This window comes from Homalodisca vitripennis, chromosome 3 (assembly GCF_021130785.1).
Source record: "Homalodisca vitripennis isolate AUS2020 chromosome 3, UT_GWSS_2.1, whole genome shotgun sequence".
NCBI lineage: Eukaryota > Metazoa > Arthropoda > Insecta > Hemiptera > Cicadellidae > Homalodisca > Homalodisca vitripennis.
Genome location: NC_060209.1, coordinates 66,343,452 through 66,361,916, shown reverse-complemented (window position 1 = coordinate 66,361,916; position 18,465 = coordinate 66,343,452). Strand labels below are relative to the sequence as shown.

The following is an 18,465-nucleotide window of genomic DNA, read 5'->3' as shown; positions in this document are numbered from 1 at the left end:
TCCATTAAAAATCACCATGTAGTAGTAGACCATAAAAGATGATGTAGTAGAGGAAAGCTACACAGATTATTTATTTCTACAAAACTATTTAGAATAGAAGACTGTGCAAAAGAGGGGAAAATTGACAAATAATTATGTGACCCAAAATCAAATTAGAACAACAGAGGGAAGAAGCAAATATTCTTCCTTCTCAAAGGGAATTTCTTATGACGATAAATAGTTTACGTGTTCTATTAAACTCTTACTCCTGTTTTTAGCAACAACATACAACTAGGATATTTATTGAAAGCTATATCTTGAAACTGATATTTAACAGAAATTTTAAGCTGAAATGCAAATGATTTAATTAATAGGGAAAACAATACAAAAAAAGTTGCTCTTACCCAGTTTAGACAAACTGTATAAAGAGAATCTACTCAAGACGTCACTACCCTGGAAACAGTGGCTTAGCAAAGGGGGGTCAGGCCGCACCAGGTGTCACCTTTTTTGGGGTGACACCCACCCGGTCTCTCAACTTTAAGAACAATGTACAACAAAAATAATAAAAAATTTTTATTCTGGGAATCCTCCACTAGCACTAGCTCAGCTCTATGTATAATTCGAGGATTCCCGCAAAAGAGCCTGACGCTGTCGTGGGGGATTCCCCATCCCATACTCACGATCTTTGACGTTTCAGTTGCAACATTTCTCATTTGTTTCGTGAAGTGTGTGGCGTTTGGTTGGTGTGACTGAATTACTTTTGGAGATACCAAGACTGCGAAGACACTTAAAAGCCACTAATATTACGGTTACTGATTGAGTGTCTCTAGATTTTTTTAAATTTATTGTAGGATGGGATTTTACAGAATCTTTTCCAAATCTTATGATTGCACTGAAATTATTCATGATGGTTTGCGTGTCCGTAGCTTCATGTGAGAAGAGTTTCAGTAAATTAAAATTAATAAAAAACTATTTGTGGGCAACAATGACCCAATCGCGGCTTAGCAATCTTGGTATATTAACCATCGAACACAAGGCAATACAAAATATAAATTTCGATGAAGTTATTGCTGAGTTTGCAGCTGTCAAAGCCAGAAAGAAGAATTTTAATTGTATAACAATTCCTGTTTCTGTTTTAGTTATTATTGTTTTGCTATTTCTTCAATATTTTAAATAATAAATGATCCATGACCTTTATCATATAAAATGTATTGCTTTTTACTTTCGATGGGGTGACACCACCAACTTCCGCACCGGGTGCCACCCAAGGTAGCTACGCCACTGCATGGAAATATACTCAAGAAAAAGAACAAGTCTCTAGCACCAGATCATGAATATAAAGTATAAATGAAATCAATGAAGATGAAGAGTTTGTATCAGTTCTCTATGGTTTAATAAATCATTTCCAAGGTCTCAGGGAACATTGCACATTTCACGATTGTAGAGAAAAGAATAACTATGATAAATGGTTGCTAGCTAGACACACAGTATACAGAATTAACAAAGTGTATTGAGAATGCTACTAAATATTATACACAACAAACTACTTTTATTTTTCAGACAAAAAATTGAGTATAAGTCATACTGATGGGGTCATTAATGAAATCTAAGAAGGTATATTTGAGTGGTGTGTCTGCAATCGAGGAAAAATAAAATTCCAATAGGTACATTAATAGATATCTGAGGGTATTTTCGTCATAAAAGAACATCATTAAAAGGGAATGTCTTGAACTAGGCGATTTTCATTTTGTGCTTTTTAAAACTGATTATTATCAGGATGCATGTTTTAAGAACTCTAGTAGAGAAAATAGATGACAAAACGTAAAGAAAATAGTTTATTTTAATGAGACCAACCATTTAAAGAACATAATGTAAACAGTGTGTACAATGTATTTAAATAGTTGACATAAAAATAATTACTGGGTCTTTGCAAATATTTCACAGGTCAAATTGTAACATCCTTGTTAATAAATATAACAATTAAAATTAACCATAAAATCATAAGTATTATAACTAAATCAGAGATAAATTATGAATTACAAATCGTGTATGAGTGTGTTATAATATAACTATGTGACGCTATAAATTATTAGTATTTTCTTAGCAATTTCTGACACACATATAATATATACACACAATAAAATTAAATGTAGTAGTATGCAAATATGAAAAGATTTTTAATCCCTTTAAGTATTAAAATTAATAAGGAGGACACAACATTATATAGCAGAGCTTTAGACACTTTGTGCTTCGAAGCAGGAGGTGATATACAATAAAACTGCATTTATCTTTCGGAGTGGACCTGTGCATGATTTCCAGCCTAGTATCCGTGAGAAAAACCGTTGTAATGGCCTTAAAGGTGCCAATTTTCTTTTCCCTTTTCTTTTTTAAACACAGAATATCAGCACATACAGCCATACCTGAATGGCACAAATAAAGATGTTGCCACTGAGCTCGGTAAGTCATTTATGTGTGTAACCAATATCCAAAATGTTTGATTGGACTCAGGTCATGTTCGGCCAACATGTTCTACAGTTGCTTTTGGTAACTCTGATGCTTCCAACTACAATGAGTCCCGTTTGTATAACCCTAGTACAAAAAGCTGTTAATCATCAGCTAGGTGTTGCAAAGTTCTTTTACTTTTTACAGTTCCAACCAATAACTTTCATATCTAAAAAAAACTAAGGTAGTCACGGGACTGACCAACAGAAGTGACTACTTCTTATAACGGGCTGTGAATATATCTTGAAAAAGTATGTTTGCTAATTATTAAATGGTTATGTTTTATATTACTTTAAATATGAGACACTAAATTCTTTAACATAAAAAAGTTTAATATTTTCTATTAATTTTACATATTTTTGTATTTTTTACATTTTATATATTACAAGGATCACTGATTTCTAAATATGAAAGTAATAAATATCTATGCGTTTTCATTATTATCATTTATATTAGTGATAATTGGCTCATTATCATTTTCACAACAAATTTTGTATTTCTGAAATAATTACTTCATTTTTATTGTCATTATATTCTGTAAATGAAATTATGGGTTTATAATAACTGAAATAAAAATTATTGAATAAAATCTTGTAAACACAGCATCTATAGTTGTTCCATATTTCATAGTATTTATGTTTTATTGTCTGATATTGTAAAATTTAATTTATCTTTCAGAGTCAATTAATGGGGTTTGATGTTTCTTCAGCAAAAATTTGTATTAAAATCTGATTTATTTTCTAAGTGAATCTAAGGTAAGGTCGAATGTAATTGTGAGAGGGAGGGAGGGAGAGAGAGAGAGAGAGAGAGAGAGAGAGAGAGAGAGAGAGAGAGATGTGGAGATTCTCCACATTCCTTCCTAACCACTCCTCCAGTTGCCACTTTACCACTCATAGGGCATGTGTTACATAACAGCTGTTTTACAAACCCAGTAATAATAACAACAGCTGCTGTTAAGAATAGAAATTTGTTAAAATACTTCTTAATTATACTAACATAATTATTTAACTAGATGCAATGGACTATTCTTAACATTAATGATTATATTTGTTATTCCATAACAACGAGAATAACAAAACAGCGTCATGCTCCAAAACACCAACGCAGAGGGAAGCAAAGCACTCGGTTCCCACTTGTGGCTTGCAAAGAGTGAAAGAGGGGGTCCGATAGGCGTGGTTGAGCTCCTTCCTCCCCCTACACACAAGAAATCTTCGAGCAGGTCGCTTTCAAAACGGCTCACCTATACTGATAGAATATGAATTGATTTTGTAAATTTTTACAGATTTTAAATTGGAGTTTAAGAAACCTTACCTAAAAAAATCCATAACCAAGGAAAGTCTGCAGAAGCAGGAATATATCCAGATGATGCGATATTTTGTGCAACATTTACGTCAATAATAATGTGAGTAAACTGATCGTAAAGGTTTATTCGGATGTGCAGGTATTTAAATCTTGTACTTCTTTTTAGAAAAATCTCAATCGATCTTTATTTCAATAAGATAAAGCTACTTATAAACAAGTTTCTTGTTTAGCTGGAAAATTCCTAAACATTTAGGATCGGCTGTGATAACAATACTATGGCCAGTTTGTACACTTATTTTGCCATGAGTTACATCAAACCAACTGTGGATTTGTTAAGCATTTGGTATATATGATGAAATTTAAGCGGTAAAAAAGAATTAAAGATAATAAACAGGAAAGCTTAAAACGTTATATGATCTCATGTCAAGTCACATTGGATTCAATTGTACAAAAATTAGTGTAGGTTACAAATTTTACTTGAAAAAAAAAAAAAAAATTAAACTTACCTCCTCAGAATGATCGTGTGGCTGAAATATTTTTGCGCGACGATTTTTCAATGTAGCTACGACGTTCAATCTTTTTTGCTGAATTGTTTGAGAAGTTTATATCAGTCAAGTTGCACCTCTATGTAATTTAATAAGTAGTACTGGAAGTCACCTCTGGTGCCGCGCAGGGTTCAATACTCGGCCCGGATCTCTGGAATATCGCTTATGACAGCCTCCTGAGATCCGATATGCCAGAGGAAACCGTCTTAGTTGGGTACGCCGATGACGTTGCGGCTCTCATCGCCGCACGCAACGTTGAGCTGGCCCAGCTAAAGTTGAACCAGGTCATGCGAGTGGTCAACGCCTGGATGTCCGATCACGGTCTTTCGCTTGCTCTGAGCAAGACGGAGATCGTGATTCTCACAAAGAAGAGAATTGACACCGTCGTCCCGCTGCGAGTGGGAAGGGAAGTGGTCCAGTCAACGCGTGCCGCCAAGTACCTCGGAGTCATGGTGGACAACAAGTTAAGCTGGAGAGACCAGATCTTCCGTTCGGCGGACAAGGCTGCTAAGGTGGTCTCTTATCTTAGTAAGCTGATGGCCAATGTCGGGGGTCCTCGGTCCAGCAAAAGACGGTTATTGATGCCTGCAGTCCAGTCCGTGCTCCTTTATGGGGCAGAGGTGTGGGCAGACGCTCTTACCAAGAAATGTTATAGGTTGCGACTCGCCCGGGTTCAGCGTCAAGCTGCGCTCCGGGTGTGTTCCGCCTATCGGACAGTATCCGAGCCTGCCGTCCTGGTGGTTGCCGGAGTCATCCCTGTCAAGCTCTTGGCAGGGGAGAGGAAGGCGATTTATCAGAGACAAGGCGAGATCGGCAAGGACGCAGCAAGATCCGAAGAGCGAGCCCGAACCTTCCAGCAGTGGCAACACAGATGGGAGCACGAAACCCGAGGACGATGGACTGCGCGACTCATCGAGCAGGTTCAACCATGGGTCGAAAGGCGGCATGGCGAGGTGGACTCCTACCTCACGCAGTTCCTGACAGGTCACGGCTATTTCAAGTCGTACCTGAACCGGATGGGCAAGACCGGTTCACCGGATTGCATCTACTGCCCGGGCGTTCCCGACGACGCGGAACACACCTTCTTCCGCTGTCCGCGTTGGGAAAGGCCCCGCCTGGAGGCCACAAGAAAACTTGGGTTTTTTCCGTGGATACGGTCTGCGAAAAGATTATGGAGGATGAGGGGAACTGGGATTGTTTGTCACAGTTCGTCCGGGGCATCCTCCTGGAAAAGAAATCCGGTCTGGACCGCGAAGTGGGCCAGATCCCTTGATCGAGCGGCTGGATAAGGAGCGAGCCCCACGGGCTTAAGCCAAATTTAGGCCTAGCCTGAAGTAATGTGATAAACAATCCCAGGTTAGAATCATAAAGAGTAGAGGAGGTTTTTTAGTGGGTAAACCCGTTTTTAGGGCAGTCCCACACTACAGGCTGGCCACCTGCGTGCGTAATTGCATTTTTCCTGCCTCTCTCTAAAAAAAAACTGTATTAAAAAGTGAAATAACTGCTTGAAAATTCATGGATTACCAAATGAAATGATTAGAAATTTATAAATACATTTATTTTATAAGAGAGAGCATTTTGATTACGAAGCAGAGAGGTACTAATGCATTTAATTTTCGATTCAAATTCATTAGATATAATTGTAATTTTAATTCGTTTGAATCTTCTAGTAATTACCTCGCTTGATCAGTTAAAATAAAAATAATTTAAATATTGTAGAGTTTAATGAATATAATATGTTTAATTTTCTATAAAATTTGTAGTTACTGCTTCTTTCGTTAGACGGTAGATAGCGCGAGTACAATGTTTCCTGCTGGTTTTAGCGTTGGCTAGTTGTTATAGGTTATTCAATAATGTGTAAATACAAACACGCTCAACCATGTAAGCTTTATACATAAGGATAGTTCAAGAACATTTCTTAGATTTTGTTGTATTATTAAAGATTTTTGTGTTTTGATTTAACAAGTTTTCACATTTATGTATAAACAGTGTGTACATTCTTTTATATTATATTAACTTTATGGTTATAGCTAGATCCTAGTTATAAAAAATGAATTGTCTAATGTATTATAATAACACTGGCGTAGGGTTAATGTTGAACACGCGTCTCACTAACTTAGAGTATAATGCTTCAATTCCCTGAGAGGACTAATTAGGGTGACCAAATGTCCCGGAAAACCGTGATTTATAATAACGTACGGTGTACCGAAGAATGTTTTCGAGACACTAACTAGTCCCGGTATTCTGTTTTCTAATAGGTTCTTATAGAACTCTTTAGAAATTTTGCTCCACTTTAGGTCATGACAAAACTAACATATTTGAATATTTCTATTATTGAACAAACAACGTATTTCTTTGACTCATCTGCTGTTTAACTGCGATTTTGCACTTGTGTACTCTTGTTGTACTTAACGAAACAGAAAAACTACTAAAATAATATTATATCAAAATAGGCTAATGCCTGTTGCTAATAAGTTTATGTTATTCAAGTTGCACCTCTATTTAATAAGTAGAATTGAATTACACAGTGCAGTAACTGCTTGCAAATTCAAGGATTACTTATAGTCAGCCTATAGGATAAATACAGATTTGCCAATGTGTTTGGACACTTTACTCTTAAAACGTTTTATATTGTTATTATTAACCGTTATTTGCGGTTCGTGACGTTTTTATTAAAATGCCACTGGCCCCGAAAGAACTTTCTTAAAAAAATACTAATCTATGTATGCATATGACATAATTATAGTGTTCTGTGTATTTTGTCTCAATTTTTATTCTTTTAGGAAATATTTTATTCCAACCGATCTTTAAAACGCTATTTGTTTTTATATGTGTTTGTTGATTTTATTATCTGTCAATTGGTATTCCTCTTTGTTAAGTTTTAACCAGATCAGAATTAAAACATGTCAGCTGTTTTTAAAAATGGAAACCAGCTGATTTTTAATTTTCTTTTACTTTTGAATTTTCGTTACGCCATATTTGTTGGAAATGTTGGTTATTTTTACGCGACAAACTGATTAATTTGTCAAGTTATTTCAATTCTCTCAAACGTTTTCTGCCTCAAAACTTTTGTGAATAAATTGGTGAAACGCTAGAGTATGTCCTCAGGTAAACGTTTGACCTAGGTTTAGTTGGCTTTGATCTTAAGCTGTATTAACATGTTATTCCCAACCGGTCTTGTTTTGTTTGATTTCAAAGGTGTTGCTTTATGTAGAAAACGGTATGAATCGTTTGAAGTAATTGTTGCTTGAATTGGATATGAATGTCATGTGTAGTTAGGTTATCAAATACATTCATCCTTTAATGTCTAGACCAAATTAAACATAGCCTTAAGTCTCATAGGCAAGGTAGTATAGCTTCAAAATAGAAGGATACAGATTAGATACACAATTTCCCCCAAAATATACCTCTTGGAATGTATTGGACTGATTTTAAGGACCAATTGATAATGCAGAATAATAACATTACCAAGAGTAGGCACATCACAATATCCAAGTGAATTACTGATTGTAAATATTTACTTTACCCCCTCCACATTATTTATTTAGGCAGCAGGAACTGATGTGGGCCTGTAAACCAGTGAGAACATAAATATAAATTGGATATTTTCCCAATGGTCATTTAAATTTCGTAAATTAGAGTATTTCAGTCTTTAAGTTATATACAACACTTTGCTGTTTTGATAAAATGTTGAGCAAAGAATGGTTAAAAAAACACTAACTATTTAAATCTGTACATTGAAATTATCAACAATACTTATTCTTTAGAAATCAATGCAACCGGATATTTATAAAATTTGTACTGCTATTGTCTTTCTTGGTTCTTTAAATGTTTTTTAATAGTTTGGCTGTAGTATAATATGTGGCCAACATCACAATCAAATTATCGATGTTCATAATTATCTACAGAAACCAAAATGTCGAACCGAATTATGTTATAGGTATTTCAAATTACAGTATAGGTCAACTCCTATAGCTTAAAACGTAGTAATTTAACTATGAGGGAGACTTGCGGCCTACACTCGTTATTCGGTTCTTTTAATCAAACAATTTGATATATTATCCAATTTCGATCAATTTTGTACACTCCAATTTTAAAAACATAAATTTAACACTAACAAAGCAACGGGTAGACTTTAAATAAGTGGCCTACATTCTTTATTCAGTTGTTTTTATCCAATGGTTGTATTATTGATATCCGAATGAATAATTCTATTACGATTTTATTTAACAAACACATGATGCCTAGTTATTAGTTACAGTCATTTGTCTTGTTTAAACAATAAACAGCAAGAAACAACTAATTGTTGAGAATTTGAAATTGACGATGATTATGTGATAAATTTCTAGACATACACATGGGTTTGGCTGCTGCCTTCACTGCTATCCGCACAATCTATAAATATTGTAACGTATTTCTGATATGTAGGTCTAGGCCATAGTTGGATTTGTTGTTTTTTAATGTTATTGTTAAATTTATGTTATTAAAAATTGTAATGTGGCTGGGCAGGGTACGATAAGCAGATCCGGTTTTTTATAACGAAATTGGCAAACAATAGTACTTAATCATAACCTTCTATATAATCAATCGATACTGATAAATTATTTCGAACAAAACAATTAACTTAAATAATCTATATCAACAGCTGTAAACACTTTTCATATAATAATACCTGTAGTGTAATATTTCAATTTTATATAGGTAACATTTGATTATTAAAAATGGCAGTCAATTTTATAAAACTACACGACATTGCTTTGAAAGATGACATGTTTTTCGTGACTTCAACATGTTGGACTCGTAACGAAAAACCCATTATGTGAAATTTGTGGGAAAGAAACAACTAACTGTGAGAGGAGCAAATATGGTCGTCTTCAGTTTTCCTAATTTTGGTTATAATAATTTGTTTGATCGCTGTAAATATTAAATTTATATTTTAATTTAAAACATATGATTGTTATTTGAGGACTATAGATACTTTATATCGATTGATAGTCTAGGATTTATGATGCGAATATTAATATAACCATGGACACATACATCTAATAAGTGTGTAGTCACTCAATCTTGTTTGTTCCTTAACAAATTTATTTGTATTCCAAACTGTTGCACAGTTCCTAATCGTCTCAACATCTTTTCTTTATCCACAGTAAGTAAATTTTTCACTCATCATTTTCAAAGAAATAAGGTTTGTAACTTTTGGAGTTACCACATACATCTGATACCACACTCTGTCCACACCTGTTCATTGCTCCATGTTCACTGAAACTGCATTAGCTGTGTTCCTAATTATAGCAACAATCAATTGTCAAAATAAATTATCAGTTGAGAAACAGCAGTTTAAAAGTTCAGGTTTATTCAACATAGTTTGCATGTTTTTTTAAAATGGATACAAATAAGTTACAATGTTATTTTGATTCCAGGAGATATTAGTGGAGACGCAGACGCATCAGGACCGACTGTGGGAGGTGTAGCTGGAGCAAATGGCATTCCTGACGCTATTCATGTGAGTTTTTTTATTTGAAAATATAAATTTCTAGGAGGATACATATTCTTTCTTACATTCTGACATTATATATCGTTGTGTGTATGTCAGAAATAAAAATGTTTTGGTGTTTTAGTAGTATTAATGTGCTATAAATTCTTTACAGTTAAAATTTTTTTCTAGGTTGCATTAATTATAGGCTTATATGTAGGGAAATATATGTGATGTTTTCAATTAATAAATAATTAAAAATATTAGATACAGTACTTAAATTAGGGTCAGTGAGTAAATAGGAATTGTCATCTCCTCGAATGACAGTTTAACACTTGCTAGCTGATATTTATTTTTTAGAATACGCTGAGCTGAGCAAGTATTGAAAAAGAATTAAAAAAACTAATTACCTTTACAAATGTTAATTTTAAAAATCCCATTTTTAGTTCCTATCAAACATTTTTATTGAATAAATCAGCCAACCAATTTAATACTTAATATAGGTATCTGAAAGTAAGGAATGCAAAACATTTCATGAAAATATTAAATAAAATAATGTATAATAAAAGTCAATGGTGTATTGCTAAAAAATTATTTGTGTCGAAGCAGTTAGACAACATTAATGGAGGGGGAGGGAGTGTTGTTGTTACATAGCGTCTGTTTATTTCTGAATACCGCCTTCCTGTTTTGTAATAAAGTAATTTGTGTATAACAGGAAATGCTCTAACATTATGATTTTATTACTGCCATGAATTTTGCTATTTTAAATTATGTTTAATATAATTCATATAATAAGTAAGAAACTAATACCCTTTAAAAATGTTTATATTGTAGATATTTGTTTTGGCATTAAACCATTTTCAGTGCTCAATTTAATAACCTCTCTTGTTGTTAAATTGTATAAAACATCAAATAAGAATATTATTAGATTGTGATACCATGTTACCACTAGTTGTACTGTTATCACTAATATTCTATTTAGGTTAATTTTGAGACAATGACTTTCTTAATGATATATATGTATTTACATAGCAATAACGTTTTGATTTATATAGAAGGTGATATCGGCGGAGCGGGAGAGAGATGCTCCCGAGGGTGGGATGGCCAAGAAGTCTCGAGTAGACCTTAAGTCCCTGCCTACTCGACAATACCTGGACCAGACAGTAGTCCCCATCCTTTTACAAGCATTATCCTCCCTTTCAAAAGAAAGGTAAATAGACTATTAATAGGCTCATAATGGAATAACATATATTTCTTGCATTGGATTTCTTTAGTCTTCCGACATTCAACTGCATGGAGATTATAAAGTTTCATAATGCTTATTGCAAAATATTTTGAATTGTGGTTTTGTATTTATTTATGTATATCAATGAAAGTAAGACGGGATCGATTTCACTATATTTTGTTTTAAAATTTAATAGTCCAATTTAGAGTACTATAGAAAAAAATTACAAGAGTTTCCTACAGTATTTTCTAGTTGAGAAAAACTGAATGTATAATTCAGTATACATTAATGTATAATTTTTCATGATCATCAGTTCTTTTAGTGTCAGCTGAATTGCAACACATTATTTTAGTTCCTTGCAGTCATTGCATGAAATGAATTAAGTTTTGTTGTTTTATATTTGCCAAGTTTTGAGAGACAAACGATTATTTATTAAAAATTAAGACAATTTAATTGTATTGGAATTCTGCCAATGAGATGAAGCAGTTTAGGTTGTAGAATTCGATATGATACAAACCAAAGAAAATATTGACCTAATCAAACTGCAGAACAGTTGGTAAAACTTGAATTGAAATAAAACAAAATCAATCCATACACATTCAGCACATTCACAGAAGGAAAAAAAGAATGTAAATGAAGAGATATGCATCAAATGAGACATCATCAGTAAGTTGAAACCAATTGTACAACTATGTATTTTAACAGTTGTCTAAGAATACTCAAATGTTTTGAATTCATATTGAGCTGCAGTTCATTACAGTATGATAACTGATTGCAGTGCAGACCAATCTATTTCTGTTGGATCATTGAGGTTTTGTACAAAATTCTATCTAACTGAATTTGTAAACTCACTAGGATAAGCCAGATTTCCGACTCACATTCATCAATGTAAAGTCGGATCAGTAATCATATTGAGAAACATCAACCAACTAATTCTTTTTAATGACATCTAAACATATGTTGCGGCGAAGAAATTATTAAACATTATCTTTGCAACAATTCTAAGAGGAAAGGATAAAGTAGAAGACATTATATAAGGTAGAGAATCAAAACAAATCCAACCGACATAACATTTCGATGGAAACGCTTTAAGTTTCCTAGTATTTGCAGGCTAGTATTATATTAAGAGGCTAGAATTTGCAATGATTATAAACAAATCACAAGGGCTGTTATTGAATGTTTAACTAATTAATCTTGAAAATCCATTCTTCTTGCACGGTCATTTATTTTGACCAGTTCTCATGTTGGAGATACTGGCTAACAGGAGCTCTTAAACTCTTGGAGCTCCTTCATTATGTGAGTGTTTGGCATTTGGGAGTTGTATGCCTAAATAAGCTCTTGATTTCTTAAGTTTCTAACTTCTAAAAGGTTACAGTCTCTACACTTTTAGGATTCTAAGACATTCTGGTCAATAGAATCTCTATTCAAGAAGCTTTTGGGCACTAGAGTCCCTGTGCCTCTGGAAAAGATTAAGTATCTTTTGCCTTCTAGTCTTTCAGTCTTTTACAATGTCTTTAAAAGGATCGTGGTAGATTTTATCTGTTAAAAACCTTTCACACTTTAAAAGTTCTCTAATAACTGGAAGCTCCTGGTATCTGAAGGCATTTAGCCTCTAGAAGTATCCATATTATGGAAACTTGAAACTCCATCTTCTGGCTTCTGGGAGTTTCTGCCTCTGAGAACTCTCTGCCTATGTGAGCTCCTGATATCTGGAAGCTTATGTCAGATATTTATAGACCTTGAGTAGAGACTTTGCATTGAAAGTGCTTACAAAACATCCTTGATTAACATTTTTTTTACAGAACTTCCGTGCTAGATTTATTATAATTTTGCATCCATAGGTTTATTAGAGTAGTTGTGCGAGGGCAGACCTTGTCTTGGAGCTCTCCTTAACACAAAGAGTACATAAATATTTATGTACTTTAAATTATGTAGTTTAATATTTATTCAATGAAATGTCAGGGAAGTTAAAATCCATCTAACTTCAAAGCGTCTAGAGTAGTTGGGTAGGCAGTTTTGACTGTGATGCACACCAAGCTGATTTCCTTCGGTCTGATTGGTTGAACCACGTAATATGTATCCACAGTAGTCAAATGTTCAGAACATAACGCCAAACAGATTATTAGTAAAGAATGTTAAGATTTTAGTGAGCAAGACATTTTCTTTGTCCTACAAATAGTGTTAAAGATGGATAAAATAAGATTTCATATAATTCACCATTTAGTGAATAGAAGGAATATGACAGGATTTTGGTTTTAGACTGGAGAGGATATTCATAAACAATATACTTCATATGAGGGTTTTCAATGTGTCCTCCAAAGGTAAGAAGATATCACAGAATCTTATGGAAAGTTGATAAATACATTCATCTATTAAAACCCTCTTACATGATCTTTCAATTTTATTTCTTTTGGTCCATGAAGATTCTTTAAAAACTACACTCAGTGGTTCAACATTTATATGATTTTCTTTCATAACATGTTCCACTAATTTAGATTCTGGAATGTTTTCTTTTTATAGCAATAAATATGTTCTTTTATTCTAGTTTCTACAGATCTTGGCGTTTGTTCAGTATAAGTTTTTTTTTAATCCACAGTCAATTTTATAAATTACATCCTCTGTGTCTAGGTTTCTTGTTTGTTTTTTGGTTTTAATTTGTTTAAGTAACTTCTTAAATTGTTAGATGAGTTAAAAACAGTACGGATATAAAATTTATAATTTATGTTAAACATTTTTTCTGATGTTCCTTTTATAGTGCAGTCATTGAAGCGAAAAATACGGTCTTACCTCCGAATTCTTTTACTGTGAACCGATTTGCATGAAATTTTGGATTTAGGCTCATCTTACCCATAACTTCAAAAGTGAAAATGATCCGAACTCCGCCTATTATTTTTAAGGGGTGTAAACAACCCCTTAATGGAAAAATCGACATTGAGCCATTTTATCGCTAGAAAAAACATGTTTAATAGTAAGTGGTGAAATTGTAAAGTGTTTTCTAACACAATTACCTCATATTAAAATCATTTTCAACCCCTTGACAATCTTACAACCCTTGTAAACAACCCCTAAATTGAAAAAATCACAAAAAATACTTTGGTATGACATAAAAAGATGTAAGTTGGAGTAAGTAATATTTTATATTCTCTATAATAATTATCAAATTTTAACCCCCTTTCAACCCTTGAAATCTACCTCTTGATACAAAATTGTTAAACAATTGTTTTGATAAAATGAAAAGGATTTAAATATTATTCCACACAAAACGATTATCATATTCTTAAGCTTTTCTACCCTTAAAACTACCCCTAAATTAACAGTAAATATATATATATATATATATATATATATATATAATTACATATTTAAAAATAATTTAATTTAGAGTAAAAAACTGCCATTTATTGAATCAAATATTTACAAATTATATAATATTTACTCAAATGTGTTATATATACATATAAGAACGTTGGTATGTATTCATGCCTACGTTTCCAAAATATATGAGCCATATTATGTATATATAAAACATCACAATAGTTTTGGATCTCTATTATACTGAGATTATAATGTGAAAGTAACATTGCTCAAAATATTCACAGTCCAAAATATTCAGTTACTAAGCAGAAAAAAATATTATAAGTTTTTTGACCATAACTCCTTCAATTTTCATGCTATCACAATTTATAAATTACCATTGTAAAGGTAATTAAAAGAGCTACAACATCCTTTATTGGAATATATAGTAAACAATCTTTTACTCAAACGGTGAAGGGTTAAAAGGCTTAAGAGAGGCTGTGATTGCGCTGCCACGCGCTCTTTAAACAATCATATTTCCGTCAATTTTTGTTTGAAATAAATATCAAAAAATCCAAATTGTTTGTCAGAAATATACCTACATTTTTCATCACTACACTTTTATACGTATATGTCATCATTTTTGAGATATTATGAAAAAAGGTGGTTTTTAAAAAATTTGAACATTTTTTTAATCGTGACTTTTTTGAAAAAATATGTGTCCTGAAGCAGCCAAACTGATACAATCTATCAAACTCTTCATAATAAAGTTTATTCTAGGCGGAATACGATTAATTTTAATTTCAGTGGAAATGGCACTTATGAAACCCATTGATTTAAAAGAAAAAACATTAGAGGCTCCTCTTATTTGCAATACAGCTCACTTATTTTACGTGGAAAAGACTTTTAATAGTAATCATTTTAAAGCTTATTTCGAGCACTATAAAACTCTTTTTTATTAGAATCCCTAAAATGCATCTGCTCGCCGCTAGATGGCATTGACTACATCGATTAAATTTCAGACAAAATAAAAAACTGCTTTGATTTTTAATATCTAGCTTAATATTGCACTTAGAGTACTTTATAAAAAATCAAATGGTTCATTGTTTTACCTGCTACCATTATGTATTTTATAAAATTTTCGATAAAACGTATATTTTTGGAGATATTTGCAAAAAACCGATGAAAAACGTGAATAAATTGCGAATTTTCAATTGCCAATAACTTGAAAAGTATTGGGATTTTCGAAAAACGTTATAGATGATTTTTTGCTTAAAATTAGGCCTTCTATCGATATCCGAGGTTATTTTGAAAAAAAATAAATTCACCCCCGAGAAGGGGTGGCAACCACCCCCAGGGTGGTTGCGGAGTTCAAATCATTTTCACTTTTGAAGTTAAGGGTAAGATGAACCTAATTCCAAAATTGTATGCAATTCGGTTCACAGTAAAAAAGTTCGGAGCAATAATGCTTCAATGACTGCACTATTACATATGGAATAGTTACTGTAGTGAGCTGATTAGGACTATCTTTTTTGCTAATTTCATTGTATCTTTTATATTTAATTTCAGCTCTTGCAATAGTTATCTGGATAGTTATTTTTAATAAGAATTCAGTAGAATCTTTTTCTTTTAAACTTTATCGTTATCATCAGTCACTAAGTTTTCAATCTTCTGGATCAAACTACTAATACAATTTTAATATTTTGAGGATGATTTGAATTATAATTAAGAAACTGCCCATTAAAAGCCTTCATGTAAAATAATGATTTTGTAATAGTGTTTTCTTTTGTTTTTGTTTTTTTTTTTAAATAAAATGTTAAGATCCTAATTTTATATGGTACATTTTATTGATGTTTTAATTTTACTGATGTTTAAAAATAATAATTTTGAATCTTCATTTTATTTTCCCACACAAAAGACATCATCAACATACCTTAACCAAATTATAGGTTTATACTCCATTTTTTATTGGCAATGTCTTCAAAGTGGAAGTGGTCCATAAATATGTTACTATCATGCCGAGAATACTATCCATAGCTAAACATGACTGTTGATTGTAAAATCTGTCTTGTATCTGAAAGTAGTTGTGGCTAACACATACAGTAAGTAGTTCCATTACACAATTAATAGATAAGGTTCTAGCTATTCAATCAATAATCATGAAATATTGGAGAGAAATTCGAGTTCTTTTCAGGTACTTAAAAACTGTTTCACTCTCTGACTTCAGGGCTCCAAAAAACCACTGCTCTTTAAAATTAAATCTAAAATAGACCAGGAAATTAAAATATTTTAAAGTGATTATATCTCAAAAATGTTCCTCTTTTACAGTACAAATTGTGTGTGAAGCTTGTGACTATCTGCTAAGTTATATATAAAATTAAACAGAAATAATATAATTATATAATTATAAAATACACAAAACCTAAAATAAAAATAGATTTTCTCTTTTCTTATTTATTTCTTATTTCTAACCGTGGTTAACCTGTATATCTTGGAACTCATCACATACCTACACCTGAAATCAACTGATTCCATGAAGAATGCAGCTCAGTTCCATAACTATAATACAAGACACTCTGTTAACTATTACCTCCCTATACACCATTGTACAATGACAGAGAAGAAACTCAGCTACACAGCAGCCAAGATGTGGAACACTCTTTCCCCAACCTGAAAATGTCCAATAAACAACAGTTTCGTAATAAGAACTGGCTTCTAGATCATCCCTTGTACTCTTTAAATTAATTTTTTGAATGGAGACTACTAGAAGATATGCACATTTCGTAGAAGACAACACAATTCATATGTTGTAAATATTTATTGTTTTTAATTAAATTTTGACGCAAATTCTGTTCTTAATGTTTATGAACTAAGCACATTTGACTATTGACTTACCCTGTCCCATTAAGTTATTGTTGTTCCCTTATTAAAATTTTGAGGTGATATAATAAAGATGAAACTTGATGAATAATTGCATCTGATTTTCGTTATAGGCCGGATGATCCGATCAGTTACCTGGCAGCTTACCTGATGAAGAACAAATCTCAGTACGATGTCGGGTCTGCAAGCTCCTCCCAGTGATCAACTCATACATTCTTTAACTCAAAATTAATATACTCTGTTAGTTTTACATTCTGTTTTATTTGTTATGATTGATTCAAGGTATTTATCAATCACTCATGCAGAATAGTTAAATTCCAAGTGAAGTTTAATTAATTATATTGGGATGACCGATTGTATTTTGTTTGTACCTGCAATTTATTAAATTTAAGTGTTTTTAAGGTGAAGTTATGACAGTCATAATCATAATGTGTTTATTAAGTTCAATATTATGTTTGAATGCAATAGACTGAGAAATATATTGTAGATTAAGTGTCAGTCAGTCGACTTAATTTTGTTTAGTGTTAAGTAAATAAAGTTTCATTTTTTATTTCTTTAAGTAATTGATGCATTTTTGAAATGTCCTTGCTATAAACCTCATCAAAATTTCCACACTTCATTTTTAATGGACATAAAATTACATTAAAGTAAAACTTTTACAAAAATTATTTTATACACATCTAATTGCTATGGTGACAAAATAACGCAGAAAAATATTGGCTTCATGAAAAAATAGTTTTAAAAATATTTGGAATTATAATATTAGTTTTGTAATTTTTTTATTTTCTGTAGGCCTATGTGTTTGTTGTGAATTCTGTACAGTAGTCTCTTTCTTAACCGATCACCACATTAACCAGTGTTTTCAAAACATTTACATACTTAAAAACTGTAAACTGTGACATTGTTTTAAGCGATCGTCTTAGGCCGAAAATGTACAACGGCGATGTTTCAACTGCATTATATAAATCATACGGACCTATTTGAAACATGAATGCGTTTTCTTTATGTACAGTCTTGAATTCCTTTTTAATTTGTCAAGAGCTTTCATGGTGTATTGACGTTTGATGTTCTTATAAATACATTGTAGATTATACATGTTTTTCAACATGTGACTGTATGATTAATTGGGTGTGCTGTATATATATGTTTATTTATAAAACATTACTGCTGTACAACCAACAAATGAAATAATGCAGTTTTTAAAATTACTAGCTCATATATATATATATATATATATATATATATATACGAGGGCAAATCAA

The 18,465-nt window shown here is 32.2% G+C and overlaps 1 protein-coding gene across 1 annotated transcript; it reads left to right on the top strand.

Annotated features, from left to right (window-relative positions):
• The first annotated feature begins 7,259 nt into the window (after positions 1–7,259).
• Positions 7,260–17,762, top strand: LOC124356999 (protein dpy-30 homolog). Its single transcript, XM_046808360.1, has 4 exons — positions 7,260–7,436; positions 9,752–9,834; positions 10,860–11,014; positions 17,317–17,762. Exons 1-4 carry the CDS (start codon positions 7,427–7,429, stop codon positions 17,402–17,404), a joined length of 336 nt encoding a protein of 111 aa, XP_046664316.1. The 5' UTR covers positions 7,260–7,426; the 3' UTR covers positions 17,405–17,762.
• Positions 17,763–18,465: the final 703 nt, after the last annotated feature.

What these genes read in the sequence shown, in the direction of transcription:
- LOC124356999 (XM_046808360.1), top strand. An exon ending in GCATTCCTGACGCTATTCAT is followed by an intron (nt 9,835 to 10,859) that starts GTGAGTTTTTTT and finishes TGATTTATATAG; the next exon opens with AAGGTGATATCGGCGGAGCG. An exon ending in TCCTCCCTTTCAAAAGAAAG is followed by an intron (nt 11,015 to 17,316) that starts GTAAATAGACTA and finishes TTTTCGTTATAG; the next exon opens with GCCGGATGATCCGATCAGTT.